This window comes from Dermacentor albipictus, chromosome 6 (assembly GCF_038994185.2).
Source record: "Dermacentor albipictus isolate Rhodes 1998 colony chromosome 6, USDA_Dalb.pri_finalv2, whole genome shotgun sequence".
Classification (NCBI taxonomy): Eukaryota; Metazoa; Arthropoda; class Arachnida; order Ixodida; family Ixodidae; genus Dermacentor; species Dermacentor albipictus.
In genome coordinates this window covers 41,332,633-41,347,770 of record NC_091826.1, presented here as the reverse complement: position 1 = coordinate 41,347,770, position 15,138 = coordinate 41,332,633, and the positions used below count along the sequence as shown (strand labels likewise).

At 42.7% G+C, this 15,138-nt stretch overlaps 1 protein-coding gene across 1 annotated transcript; it reads right to left on the bottom strand.

The window, feature by feature from the left end:
• Positions 1-2,870: 2,870 nt before the first annotated feature.
• Positions 2,871-14,882, bottom strand: LOC135920727 (uncharacterized). Its single transcript, XM_065454956.2, has 5 exons — positions 14,758-14,882; positions 12,117-12,317; positions 8,903-9,098; positions 5,609-5,826; positions 2,871-3,497 (listed from the first exon to the last, which is right to left on the bottom strand). The coding sequence occupies exons 1-5, from the start codon at positions 14,844-14,846 to the stop codon at positions 3,038-3,040; spliced, it is 1,164 nt and encodes a 387-aa protein (XP_065311028.2). The 5' UTR covers positions 14,847-14,882; the 3' UTR covers positions 2,871-3,037.
• Between the last annotated feature and the right edge of the window lie 256 nt (positions 14,883-15,138).

The window sequence follows — 15,138 nt, the reverse complement described above, 5'->3', positions numbered from 1 at the left end:
AACGGCGAACGGCTTAAACGATGGGAATAAAGTTTTACTGCACTTTGGTGCAAAAAAAAATAGCATAGCCCTGGACAGAAGCACTGTAATTGCTCAAATATGTAAAGGTTGCGCCATACTTCACGAAAATCGACCACTACAAAAAAAACTAGAACCTTGTTTACCAATCAATTTGCTCAATACCAAGAACAGCTATGGCAATTACGTAAGTTCAACCACATCCATTATCTGGGAATTTACTTTTTAACTAAATGTGTTACAATTCTTAGAGTATTGGGCATATGCCCTATTCATCACAAATCGTGGGTGTATATGAGTGTGCCATACGGTATATCAATTTTTTCTGCTGCACATTTCGTAATTGTGATATAGAGTTATGCACTGGGCACTAAAGTTTATTTGTAGTTTTCAACAAAACAATGTTCGAACAAAAAGACAGTTCTGTAAATAAATATTGATCCCTGCCATATATATATATAAATATATATATATGTATATATAGAGTTTAATAAACGAAGGAGCACACTTACGAAAATTCCATATTTAATGTGGTAACGTTTTGGCGGGGGCACGGCCTTCGTCAGAAATCCTTGAAATATATATATATATATATATATATATATATATATATATATATATATATATATATTTAAATGCAATAGGCCTGCCACCACGTCCTTTATTTCATTGTGAACGAGGCTCCCGTATGGGGGGAGCCGAAACGTCTATTCTTGTATTCTTTCAGTGGTCCGTGTCCTTCTTTTTACCCGTCTTCATGGTGCCTCCTCACCAGAAGAGCCTCCATCAAAACCTCGACTTCAAATGCCATAAATATTACAGAAAATTTGTTTGGTGTTCGGTGATAAGAATGATTTCTCCTTGCACATTTATTTGTATAAGGAGATGCCGAGCTACAGCTTCCTGTATATGGTTTCTCTCTTCCCTGTGGGATTTATAAACGGGGCATAGAAAGAAGAGGAAAAGAACGTATAAGAAGAACGTAAATTACGCGGCATGCAGACGACTGCATAAAAGCTTCAAATTGTGGAGCAAGGCCCATTAGATCACGCATGGCTTCGAAACTGCTTCATTCTCTGCGCTGTCATCATGGTTAGGAAAAGAGAAATGAACACCTCCCTCGTTTTACAAAAAGACCGTAGCGGAAGAAATACACCATTTTTCACGTACACGGCAAAGATTTGCAATGTGTTCAGCGACTGGTGAACGCACATTACAAAGATGCTCTGAACATTCATGAGTTGCAACAAAGGTTTAAATACACCCTTGGAGCGATACAGTTTCACATTTGCTTGCTTTAGCTCGTAGCTCACAGCCCCTCCAGTACTAAATAAATCCATTTCCCTTTTGCATTTTTTTATGCCAACACCAGCATGAATTATGAGGAGATGAAGATCTTTGACGACGGAATGGTACGCCAACGTTTGTGAACACAACAGAATTACACAAGGGCTTACACCTCCGCTTTTTCTCATCAGAGAGGACGTATGGCCGAACGCTGTGGGATCGAGTATGGCCGCAGACATGCGCTTCCAGGCTTGCTGCCTAATTTTCTTCACGACTTATGCAGTTGGCGTCGCGACTCACCCCTCTTTTCTCAACTGTTTAAAAGTGGTCAACTATTCACAACAAGCATTCATGAATGAGAGGTTGTAGTTTCCACGAGAGGCGATAAAGGAGGACAAGTGTGAAGCATTAGGGTCCATGCAAATGATATTCTTAATTTTTTCCCCCTATTCTTGTGGAAAATGGTCCTACAATCGGTGGTTTCAGTAACACGTCACAGAAAGTAGTAACGTTTTCTACCCTCACTTTTGAGGTGGTGAGGTGTTTTAAAGAGGGCTAAAATGAAATGACTTCACAATTTATTGAACGGGAAGTATCTATTATTATGTCATTCTTGATAATGCAAATTACACGTAGACTTCAGGTTGGCTCTAAGAAAGTTCCATATCTTTTTTATAGAAGAAACAAAACGATAACAAAGGAAAAGCTCTATTACGGCTTTGTTCAGCTATGCTGCATTAATAGTACAAGTTGATCGTTCGCGCATATCGCTTCTCTATTCAAATACATCAGAATTGCTTTTTTCCTTTTTTTTTCTCTTGCATTACCCTTACTGATTTATGTTTATTCTTCTTTCTATTCTTGCCATTTTAAACGTAAATTGCAACCTACAACCTAAACATTTTATGTAGTATGTCAGGAATTTCGCTGGGAAACACCTTAATTTTCATTTAAACCCTTTCACTCTTGTAATCGAAAGGCCAGAAGTACCAAAGACAAGACACTTCAGAAGATATGTATAGATGAAATATCATGGTCTCCTAAGTAGAAGAAAGTTTGCGGCGACCCTAGCCTCCAACGGAGGCTGGTGGATCACGCCCGCCGAGCAGCCACGCTCAGTGGTGCCCTGGAATAGGGGCGCCAACCATGCAGGCCGGAGATCGGCATCAACCATTAGAAGATGAAGACATCCGGCCCGACCGCAGAATTACTCTTTCTAGGGCAATAAAGTTTACTTCCTCCTCCTCCTCCTTATTAGACAGAGTTCAACCAAGTAGCGAATATTTCTAATAAGTAGTAGGCTAAGATGGCCAAGATAGGGGCTGGCGTTCTTTTTCTTTTTTGGTTTCCAGGAGTACCTGAAGTGCCTGAAAAGCCACTGGGCTTTTGACTCTCCCAAGGAAGCACTTTAATTCGACAGCACTGGTCCAAGAAACGCGCATCAAGATGAAATGAGTCGTGATGCTGAAGAGAAATTCGAGTTAACTTGACCCTTTCGTGTAGTTTTCCAGAAAGGGAAGACGGTGAACGCCGGTAGACATAAAACACCATGAGGGAGTCAACCATTAACAGTTGCCGCTGCAAAAGCTCAACAAACTTTTTATACGCTATACATCACAACACTTCAGCCTAGGCACGCTGGCCCTGTTCGGCAAACCAAAACACTTTTTTAAGTTGTGAAGTTATTCAAAATTTAAGAGCACCGCGTAAACGATATCCGTGTGAGCTTGCGTCAGTGATGGCGTTTAAACTTGGTGGTGTTGATCACGGGGTAATAAAATGGCCGCTCATTTCTAGGGCGCACGCTGGTCAGGTCCTCGCCCCGGTCCTTTCTGGCCGCGAGCTCGGCGACGCTCAGGATGGGGGCCTCCGGGGGCACGAAGGCGGACGTTCCGAACAGAACCGAGCGCGCTATCTCTCCAAAGGCATTGTCGACGTCTCGGATGTTGGTTTCGTTAAACGGTGCGGCGTGCAATGCATCGTGTGGCGACGCCGAGCGTGAACGCCACAGGAAGTGTAGGGCAAAAGCGTTGCGCCAGTACGGGTAGGCGTGCGGCTCGTACAGGACGCCCACCATGTCCCATCCGGTTTCCAGGCCGTAGTACATTACATGGACGAGGTGCGGATGGGGTTGGAACAGAACCTTGAAGGGCACCTGGCCCGCGTTCCAATACCAAAGCGAGTCATTGAACCTGCACAATGAAAAGCAGGACCTTTGATGTGATAATGTGCCCCCACATCTCCAGGCGCTTCGTAGCAATTTCTATAAGGAGGTATTAATGCAGGTAAGAGACTCCATAACTCCCAACTGCCTAGCACTTCCTCCTGGTTTTCGAAAAACCGGACAAGTATTTCTTTTCCGGATAATCTGGCTTTGTGCTCACGTCAGATGTGCAGAGGTGCGAAGTAAGTGTCAGGGTTAAGCTAGACGTCAAAATCAAAGAATTCACCAAGATCTTACGCTGCCGACTGCGCACATGGCGCCTCCTACAGCGGCCTGTACATCAAGCAAGCAGTACAGCGCAAAACCCAACACGTGACCTGGGAGTGTCAAGCAGACGATGCGGTGTGGAAAAGGTGCTTCCATCAGGAGCGCATACGAGAAGTGGATCCGACCACTCCTGCCTGTAGCAGATCAGAATGTGCTGGCTGTAGCCAGGATATTCGGGCTCTAACAACAGTTGTACATCCATCTTGTTGCATCGCGCCTTACACTCCCGGCACTGTATTCCACGTTCCCATTGTTGGTATTAGGCAAAACAGGAATATCATCAATGAAACATTTATTTAACCAATCAACAAGGCTGTGCGAATAGTACTCTTCAAATCGAGTCGAACCTGAACCAGAAGCGATGCTATATATATATATATATATATATATATATATATATATATATATATATATATATATGAAATACTTGAATTGGTGTCGCATTGTAAGCAGTTGTCTTCACAAAGAAATTTATAGCGATGATCATATTGTAGTACATTCAACACGTTAGCAAGCTTTTGTCATTACATTGCACATTATGAAAAGTTGTTTACCCATATTGAGGATTAGGCCCAAGTTAAAATCCTGTTCGCGTGCTCGGAAAACTTCCGGTGAAGCGCGAATGATCGGGGTTAACCTGGAAGCGTCCACCTCTTCGAATGCAGTAATGATGGAACCTATGACTATTGGTCTTAAGGCAAAGGCAATTAAGACAGTTTGAATAAGGGCAGAGTTAATTAAGGCATTCCAACTAACGATCATTCCATGTAGCAAACAAGTGATATGATGTAACAATGCGTTCGAATGAGAGTGCCTATTAACTTCTCGAATGTCTCGGGATCGTGCAAGCTTTCCTCTTCATCTTTAGTGCATGCTAAAGTGACTGTCAGCCTTGTTTTTTTCTTCGTCGCTTTCAAGTTATTCTTACTAAGTATGTTATTTCGTACAATTGTTGTTTGTGTTATTTTCCACGATATGTTTTTCTTGCGACTTAGTTTTTGTAGTCTTATACATTCATAACAACAACTGCCGAACGTGCCTACGAGAAGATGGTAGAATATTTAAAATATAAAAAAAGATATATAATTACCAGGCCAAGAAAGTTAAACACTCAAAGCCACCGCCATGATGGAAATTGTATTGCGGCCTGCGCAATTATACTGCGACATGCAGAAATAAGCTTGCAAAATATTCCAACTAGTTCCATTGTAACGCGAAAATAAGCATCTTCACTTGACGCGCGTATATACTGTATGTGGTCTTCATTCCGCATTTTTTTCCTAGAAAGATCCGATGCTTTCCTTCTTCTTTTTTAAGTTGCGTGCTTTTGAAAGGGTAAGTGCATGGACCTCTAAACAAGCCAACTTTTCAACTCCCAAATCCTTGATGCTCTGGGTCTTCTCTGAATCGCCTCTCCTCATTCACGCCTGCTCTTGATTCACACTGAGAACTCAACTTCACCTGCACTGGGCCATAGAAGACACCCTCCTTAAATACCAAGAGGCTTCAATGCTCCACCTCAGTATAAAATCCTGTAGAGTATGGTTTTCATTGCTATGTTCGCGCTTAAGTTGGGCCTTCGTCTGGTGAACTGGCAAACATCAAATTGCTGTATCATGGCGGCGCGTTAGCGTTTTCCGCGTCCAAGCATGCGCGCTTTGTGGTAGCATTTTTTTTTTCGTTCTGCAGAGGGAAGTATGTTGACTGTAGGCTCCTATACTAGGGCGATTCTATTCGCTCCCAACCATCGAACCCGTTTCGCAGGGCAGAAATACTATCAGTATAGTAGTAAAGTAGTACCACCCGACTTACTGACGGTAGGTGTCGAGGTAGAGACGAAGGAAGCGCGAATTCTTGTGAGAGAATATCGCCTGGTTTCCCATGTTGTCGCGATCGCAAATGGCCATGGTTGCCTCGTATCGGAGGAAGCGTCGCAGAGATTGAATCACGAACACATCTTTGTCAAAGTAGTAGCCTCCGTACTTCATCAGAGCTTTGATGCGGAGCACGTCGGTAGCGTGGTGAGAGTCCTGCGCGGCAAATGCAGGTGTAGAGCAAACAATGCGCCGTCGATTTCAGACCTGTCCTCTGTCGAATGCATAAAACTAAGTAACATTTAGTCCCTAGTGCCTTAGGTACCATTCAGCCACTTATACAGATAACATTTTCTAGCCTAGGCGCACGTAATGAAGCAGAATATTATGTTTGGCACCAACACTATAACTTCTAACATATAGCATCGCTATAAGTCAGGCTTAGCATAACATCCTATGGTGGTTCTAACTTTGCGCAACACAACACACTCTCGAGGTAGAATAAGGCGCTCAATAGCTTGTAGGTTTGCTAAAGCGTTCTTTGGGGAATCTATAGCAAGAACGAACACCGTTTTGTGCCAAACAGACCTGCTACACCATATTGAGTAACACTGAAATATTTTGCGCAACCTACACAATATAAGGTAAATTACTATTCAGCACATCCTCCTACCAATGTAAAGTAGGTGCTTTTGAGCACATCGTCCAAGCACGCAGTTATTCTTAGTCTTCATCTGTAGTGCTACCTATGAAGACAATCCTGTCAGTCAGAGTATTTCACATATTAGGTGCTTCTTTAAGGATATGCAGAATTTTCATGAGGAGGTTCCAGGCGCAGTGAACGCTGTACCTTGCACAGGAATTTATAGACGAGGCAGTCAAAAGCTGCCCTCTAATAACGTGAGTTTCATAAATATATTTTGAAGAAAGACGTAAATGACTCTTAAGAGTAGGACATGCAATGTTTCTACGAGGAAAATCCGTTTTCCGTGAATGCCTTATCAAAGAAGAGATCTTGTCTAAGTGTCCGGAAGAAAGAGGTTCTACACGCCAGACTACACGGCCCGAATGAAAGGCACTCTTATTCAGTGGCCAGAAAAGCGTCCAAAACTGTTAGAGAAGTTTTCAGCCGAAAGTGACCTGCGAAGAAGCAAAAAAAAGTAGTGTGGGGTTTTTTCTAGCGTTGAGCCCATCCTAACCGCGCGTGTCGAAACAACCAAAAGAGCTGTTCAGCAGAAATCAATAATTGAATGAAATATTTATTGTTGTGAATGCAAGAGGTGCAATGATATACAGCGATTAACAGAATTGCTATCATTAGGAAGCAGCCGCGAAATTTATTAGATTTGATTAGGGTGACTCAATGTACTTGCCAAGCAAGTATGCTATGGAGTCGGGGTTCTGTTCAGCGATAAGAACTGAGAGCATCTGCAATGAGCACTTGCTCATCAACTGGTGGATGTGAGCATATTGTGTTATTCAAGCAAAAGCCCCATAAGTTTGATGGTTTGTGCGGGCATAATTTTTATAAAGTAAAATGAAATAAAGCATTTCTGACCATAGTATATTTGAGGACTTTAAATCGAGCACACAGTGAGGCACTGTCATGGTCTTCCTATACACATATATATTTGTATTGAGACGAATGTAGGATTCTGAAAAGTCCGATAATTTTTCCTACTTTAGTGCACCTTAACCACTTAAGTAGGGAGAAGAAGTTTTGGTTTCAGGTAGTTGGTTTATCCTGCAAGTATACGCATAGCCGCATGCAAAATCCATGTGCATGGAAGGGATCCGTAAAACAGGATGGTGCCTTTCCAAATTTATGATTTGCTTCTTTGTCTTTTTCGTGCACTGTCCTTCCTCTACTTTTGCTTGTCGCTGTTCTAATGCATCATATTCATCACATACGATTTTCCATGTACATCCGGCTTACATCCATGCTAAACTTTAGTTAGATTGTATTTTCAAGTAGTAACAGTAATTCACCATGTAATTATACAAGCTCTAACTCAGAAGCATAGCGTTCATATCGTGATGCGGAATGAAAAGCTACCATATCTGACAAAATATTTTATGCCCCAGATTATAGTGCCAATGCACCTTGCAGTTTTATACCCACTTGCTACAAACTAAGTAATATTGTAAATTTAATTTTATTTATTTGTGAGAAAGGGTAACGGATCACTCCTAACCGCACCAGGAAACTACTTTCATGAGGACGCCAACCGAATGGGAAATATTATACGCCTCCGTACCGCTTTCAGACCAGGGGAGATATATTGGCAGAGCCACGAGAAGACACGCTTAAAAACAATGGGGCGCAGCCCATACATGAATAGCGTTATGTGAAATATGTGTAACCAAAGCTAGACCTGCGGCGTCACATGAGAATATACGAAACATTTCTGAATGCACTGTGCTCAGGAAAATCCATATGTTGTATAGGACGTTATCACATGAGTTGCTGTCTTAGAATATGGCGGAAAAAATCATTTCTTCCACAAATTTTCTATGTTACCAGCCGAATACCTAGCAGCTCATCTGGTAACCTATACTGAATAAGTGCATTCGTTTCGTGCTAGAGATGCGCTTACTCGCCAGTAATTTGGCACATATTGTTTCGAGCGTAGTGTCAATACTTTGCTAGTTTGCGCACGTTTGTTCTGTGTTTACCTTAACATCGTAAACATTATTTTTGAAAAACTGGAGCCACACAAATATAATTGATATTTCTACACTGTAATAGTGATGAAACTTCGCAGCAAGTACTTGTGTTTTATTCGAAGATCTGTTGTAAATTTCGTGGGCATCATTGCAATCTCATTTTATGTGTGCGTCAGTATGTTTCTGAAATTATTATTCAGTTTCCTTGTGACTGATTAATAACGATTTCGACCGTTTTAGAGAAAAAAATTTTCCATTTGAGTAACTCGGCGACTACAGACCACATCCAATGTATCAAGCATAAGTGGAAGAGCTGCTTTTGAAGGAATTAAATATTCCCCAAATGTAATTATTGGGAATCCCCGCTAACATGACCATGACTATACATCGAGGGTGCTTTCACACTGTTCGAAAGAGTACTAGCACTCTGTTCTGAAGGATTAAAATCTTTCGGTAAAGAGTACAAGACCTCTGTTTTGGCAAGTAGAAACACTCGACCTGGAGGAGTACAACCACTCTGTCTGGGAGAGTACTTAGCAGCGCCACAATTCACTCTAGCGATAATTGTGGGAAATATATAAGTGGCAGGAGCACAAGGATCTCTGGCTCAAGCGCATTCATTTACCTTTATAGGTATGCCAAAAACCTCCTCGGGGAAAACTGCAGGCATGAAGGTGAAGTTGATGCCTTCCAGAAAGCGAGTGTGGTTCCCTACAAAGCCGCAAGGACTGCAGTGAACGTATATCTTTTCGGGCCGGTGGTTCAAGTACATGGAGCGGAACGCCACCACGTCAATAAAGTCCACCTCGGGTCTATTGAACCTGCACAGATGTCAAGATGATTGCATTTAACAACAAATACCTGTTAAGGCAGTGTTCCAAGCTTGCTAATTATAAAGCAAGCATTGCAGAGTAAGTGTTAACTGCAACATAATTTGCAGCGAGAACGCCGAATTTTAGTTGCACCCACAATTCATTCGCTCACGCTATAGAAAGAAACAGCGAACCGTCAAAACGCACATGCCGAAACAAAGACGCATCATGGCGGCCATGACGTATTTCCGTTTCCTGCAGCCCTCAATTCCGGTGTTTGCAGCAGAGAAAAGCAGAGTCTTCGATACCGGCTTCAGGTCCTCGAGGGAACCGTTACCGAGGGTGCCAATTCATTTTGCCACAATTCAGCGTTGCCAGCCTGCTTTGCGGTTCATCATCGTCATCAGCAGCAACCTGGCTACGCCCACTGAAGGGCAAAGGCCTCTCCAATACTTCTCCAACTACCCCTGTCATGTGCCATTTGTGGTCATGATGTCCCTGTAGACATCTTAATCTCAACCGTCCACCTAACTTTCCGCCGCCCCCTGCTACACTTCATGTCTCTTGGAATCCAGTCCGTAACCTATAATTACCATCCGTTATCTTCCGTCCTGATTACATTCCCTGCCCATGCCTATTTTTTTTTCTTGATATAAACTAGGATGTCATTAACCACGTTTGCTACCTCACCGAATCTGCTCTATTCTTATCCCATAAGGTTACACCCATCAATCTTCTTTCCATAGCTCGCTGCATCGTCCTCAATTTAAGCAGAACCCTTTTTGTAAGGTTCCAGGCTTCTGCCCCGTAAGTGAGCACTGGTAATACACAGCTGTTATATACTTCCCTCTTGAGAAAAAATGGAAACCTGCTGTTCATGATCTGAGAATGCCCGCCAAACGCACCCTAGCCCAATCATACTTTTCTGATTATTTCAGTCTCATGATCCGTATCCGCGGTCACTACCTGCCCTAAGTAGATATATTCCGTTACCACTCCGAGTGCCTCGCTACCTATTGTAAACTTTTGTTTTCTTCCGAGAATGTTAAACATTACTTTACTTTTCTTCCGATAATTTCTAGACGCACCTTTCTGCATTGCCTGTCCAAGTCAGTGAGCATTCATTGCAATAGGTCCCCTGGGTTACAAAGCAAGGCAAGATTGTCACTGAATCGCCAGTTACTAAGAAATTGTCCATTAACTCTTACCCGCAGTTCTTCCCAATCTGGGTCTCTGAATACCTCCTGTAAGCACGCTGTGAATAGCATTGGAGAGATCGTATCTCGTGGAGGACGCTCTTCTTTATTGGGATTTTGTTGCTTTCTAGATGGCGGGCTATGGTGGCTGACGAGCCGCTATAGATATCTTTCAGTATTTTTACGCACGGCTCGTCTGCAACCTGATTCCGTAATGCCTGCATGACTGCTAAGGTTTAGACTGAATCAAACGCTTTCTCGTAATCAATGGAAGCTATATATAAGGGTTGGTTATATTCCGTACATTTTTCTATCACCTGACTGATAGTGTGAATATGGTTTATTGTTGTGTAGCCTTTACGAAATCCTGCCTGGTCATTTGGCTGACAGAGGTCTGACGTGCTCCTAATTCTATTTGCAATTACCTTAGTAAATACTTTGTAGGCAACCGACAATAAACTGATCGGTTTATAATTTTTCAAGTCTTTGCCGTCATGTTCCTTATGAATTAAGATTATGTTGGCGTTCTTCCAAGATTCCGGTACGCTCGAAGTCATGAGGCATAACGTATACAGGGTGGCCACTTTTTCTAGAACAATCTGTCCACCATCCTTCAACAAATCTACTGTTACCTTGTCCTCCCTAGCTGCCCTCCCACTTTTCTCTAGACTATTCCCTCTTTTATTATCGTCGTGGATGCTAAAGGTGCTGTATAAATTTTTATAGATTTCCTCAGCCACTCAACTATCTTATCCATATTAGTAATTATATTGCCAGCTCTGTCTTTCAGCGCATACATCTAATTCTTACCTATTCCTAGTTTCTTCTTCACTGCTTTTAAGCTTCCTACTTTCTCGAGAGCATGCTCAATTCCATCCATATTATACTTCATTATGTCAGCGCTTCAAGTGCGGCATAAAAAAAATTAGGACACATGTTGTATACCCCAGTGTACCCCACCTGCAGAGCTCAAAATTTTCAAGCTATCTGTGTGACAGGCAACATGTAATGCATATTTATTGCCCGAAAATGAGGTGATATTGTCCCTTTTACTTGAAAGTGCACATCCAATTACCACCGTATGGGGCCAGAGGCTTCAGATTTATTGGGTAATGGTTGTCACCTACGCAGTGTAGTGCAGGCAGTGGAAACACCATACTTTACACATTTCTCGGTCACGTGATCGTGGAGCTTTCGTGAAGCGGATAAACAAGTGCCACGCAACACTTTATACTCTGCACAGCGTTTTGCACAAACCACGTGAGACACGTGACTGCGCTTCCTACTGTTTCTTTTTTTATTGGCCCGCTTTGCTTCGACAATGTATCCAGGGTGGACGGGCATACTTTGGAGGGCCGATCCTGGAGAGAGCGCTACAGTATACAGCGGTTACCTGGGCGTAAGATCGGCTAAAACAGATGTGGCAAGCACCAACCCCAAACTTTCGATTAAAAAAGCTTGTTTTTTAAAGGAATTGGGTATTCTGAGGTGTAAATTTCCTGCAATGCGAACACTCTGGTATCGTGGATTCATTACTTAGTGATTGCGCAAAAACATGTGTCCGGCAGCGCGGACATAAGCAAGGATATTATTGCTGACAGCAGTGTCCTAGCTATTACGCATTCGGCATACTGTTGCAAGCAGGGACGGTCAGGACAATCAGGACAATGACGTGCATTAAACTGAGCGATAAACTGTTGATAACCTTTTAGTGTCTTCAGTTCTCAAAAGAACAGGGAGCGATGATATTACTACAGGCATCCTAGAAGTAATATACATCGCTGTATGATAGCCCCAAGAAGTGCTCAACTTCTCAAATTAACTGACTCACCTTACCAAGTGCAGTATGTCCGGCACTATGTTATCGCTGTACCCCGATATGTTGTCCGCGTCGTAGAAGCTCCTTGGAATATGCTCCCTTTGGGCCGAAATGTTCTTTTGTGGGTAGTTTTGAGCGCCGTACAACTTCAAAAGGCCGTAGATTGTCCCGGCAACTACGAGGAATGTTAGGACAGCTAGGTCCACGCCAAACCTGATGAAAGAGGGTGCAATCCATCACAGTCACTGGAAAGTTTGAATAAACGAACAATTGCCGTAACATCAAACAACGGCTCCTAGATAGCCCAACGGTGGTGCACTTTAAACTCTGACATCATGCAATCTTGCCCGAATGCCATAGAAAGCATCGAATGCTCCCGTCTAGTCTGCGGTGATTTTGACGTCACCGCTTTCGTCACAAATGGCTTTTGCAGCGGCTCATAGACATCAGGTGTATGCTCTCTCCTGTATGACATGATGCTGCCTAGGCCGAAATTTCTGTTGCTCGGACCGGTGCGACCAAAACGGTGACGTCGAAATCACCGCGCCTTATCAGCACCGCATAGATGGCACAAGGCGTGTTCACTTCTATTCATGACGTCATGCTACCTGCCCCTGATTTCGATTGCCAAGGTAGGAGTGATGATAGCGGGGACGTCAAAAACCCAACGGCTACTCGGGAACACCCCCATTGGATTTTATGGCAATCGGGCAAGGTAGCATGACGTCACGGATCGAATTGCATCGGCCTCCTGCTATCAAAGAAGCGTTGGCATTGCAGTGTAAATTTCCGTCCACGTTGCATGACGCCATAAAGTAGAGTGCACAGGCCTGCCACATAGGCGGGTTTGCGTCGTAACTGCCTCCTAGTTGTGCAACGAGTAGCGATGGTCGGAAATTGGGTTTGTGCACTACGCTTTTGCCTGCATTCTCTCCTTTTCACGCAGCTAATTAATCTTTCTTCTTTTGGTACAAATTCGGATCTCACATTCGGACCTCAGAGAGGTTCAATTCTCCGTATGTTTATCGAATACTATTCGGACACACCCAAAGTACGAATATATTTGGTATCTTACTGCGTACTTCTAGTTTATATAATTATTCCTAAAGATAAGTTTTAGATGTCATTTTTATATAGACCGAATTTGTTAGACGGAAAAATATTTTCGTCCGAGACTTGAGTACGAAAATCTGCATAATTACGTTCAGACATTCGACAACAGTGTTCATCATAAGCTCTAGAATAATTATACTTATTAAACCAGCTTGGCGCTAATGCCATATTTCTGAGTTGATAGATAGATAGATAGATAGATAGATAGATAGATAGATAGATAGATAGATAGATAGATAGATAGATAGATAGATAGATAGATAGATAGATAGATAGATAGATAGATAGATAGATAGATAGATAGATAGATAGATAGATAGATAGATAGATAGATAGATAGATAGATAGATAGATAGATAGATAGATAGATAGATAGATAGATAGATAGATAGATAGATAGATAGATAGATAGATAGATAGATAGATAGATAGATAGATAGATAGATAGATAGATAGATAGATAGATAGATAGATAGATAGATAGATAGATGGATGGATGGATAGATAGATGGATAGATAGATTTCTAAACTTGATTGTTGATACTTTTCAAGTTTTGTAACTTCAGGAATCTCTTGGGTAAAAATTGACGTCTCAAATAATAAAGTAATGTCACCGATTGCAGTAGGTGGATATAACCTTGTACAAATAAATGCGATATCTCCCAGGAAAGCCACCCGAAGGCATTTCGCATGAATGCACTCCAGGAGTGCGCTAAGAATTAGACCGCCGGAAGAACACAAACTTTCGTAAATACAACTCATTTGGTATCTGCGGCGGCAGCGAGCAAAGCCAGAAACGCGCCAATTCTGAAAGAAACCTGTGTGGGCTAACGTTACTGCCTTGCGATTTCATTGAGTGTAGCCATCGTAGACGGCCATCCAACGCGCTAACGCCCTAACGCCCTAACGACAAAGTAACTTTGCGTTGTGTAAACAGCTAAAAGGAGAAGAGAGAAAGAGAACAAGGAAAAAAGCGTTTCATAGTATATGACGATATTGGCTTCTCTAATGCACACTGCTTGTCAAAAGTACATAAGCCACGTTGGCGTGCCGTAAGTTTAAACACACTAGAGATGGAAAACAACCCCGTACTCAGTGCACAGAGATAGTGAGAATCAGGAGCGCCACGAGAATGGAATCCCCTATATGCAAGGGAAAAGATCTGCGTAATCCAAATTTTGACAAAAGCTGAACGACCCGGTCAACCACTGCGCGCCACAGTGTTGATTCAATCCGCGTAAACTCGTCAGATGCTCCCGCTTAGGTTTAGGCACGTTTTGGTTTCTGTAAATTAGGCTTCAGCAAGTTTGCATCCCATTGCGCTCTGTTTCCCATCGTTTGTGCATAGGAATCAATGCAAAGGAAGAAAAGAAGTGACAGCGCCCGGTAATTCTTGTACTTCATGCTTTTCGTCAGTGGCCCGCTAAGTTCCCTGCTTCAATTATCGGAACTAACTGTCCTTCACCCCTGTGTCTATTGGAATAGAACAGAAGCGAGAAAAAACAAACTTAGCGAATGCCGGAAGACGTTTCAGACATACCGTTGTAATGGTGCCAGCAAATGACTCCAGAGGCCTGCCGGACGGGTCATTTCTTTCGGTTGTCCAAGCAACTGATTTCGTGGCCCCATGATGGCGACGTGTTCCTGTTCTGAGCAATTAATGGCCCGTGCTCACGTGGGCGCAGACCAGCATGCACGCGCCAAGAGGAAGAAGAAGAGAAAGCAGATACCAAATTAGGTTTTAGGATTCAATGTCAACCGAATATGCACCTAAATATACAATGTAGCAGAGTAAACGAAATTTCACTGGGAGGCTAGCAAAGGAAGTATATAGATTTTATCGTTATTACATTGTGGGAGCGGATGACGCGGTACCGAAACTAGCACTAAAGGAACATTGACCGCAGCGCTCTTATTGCTG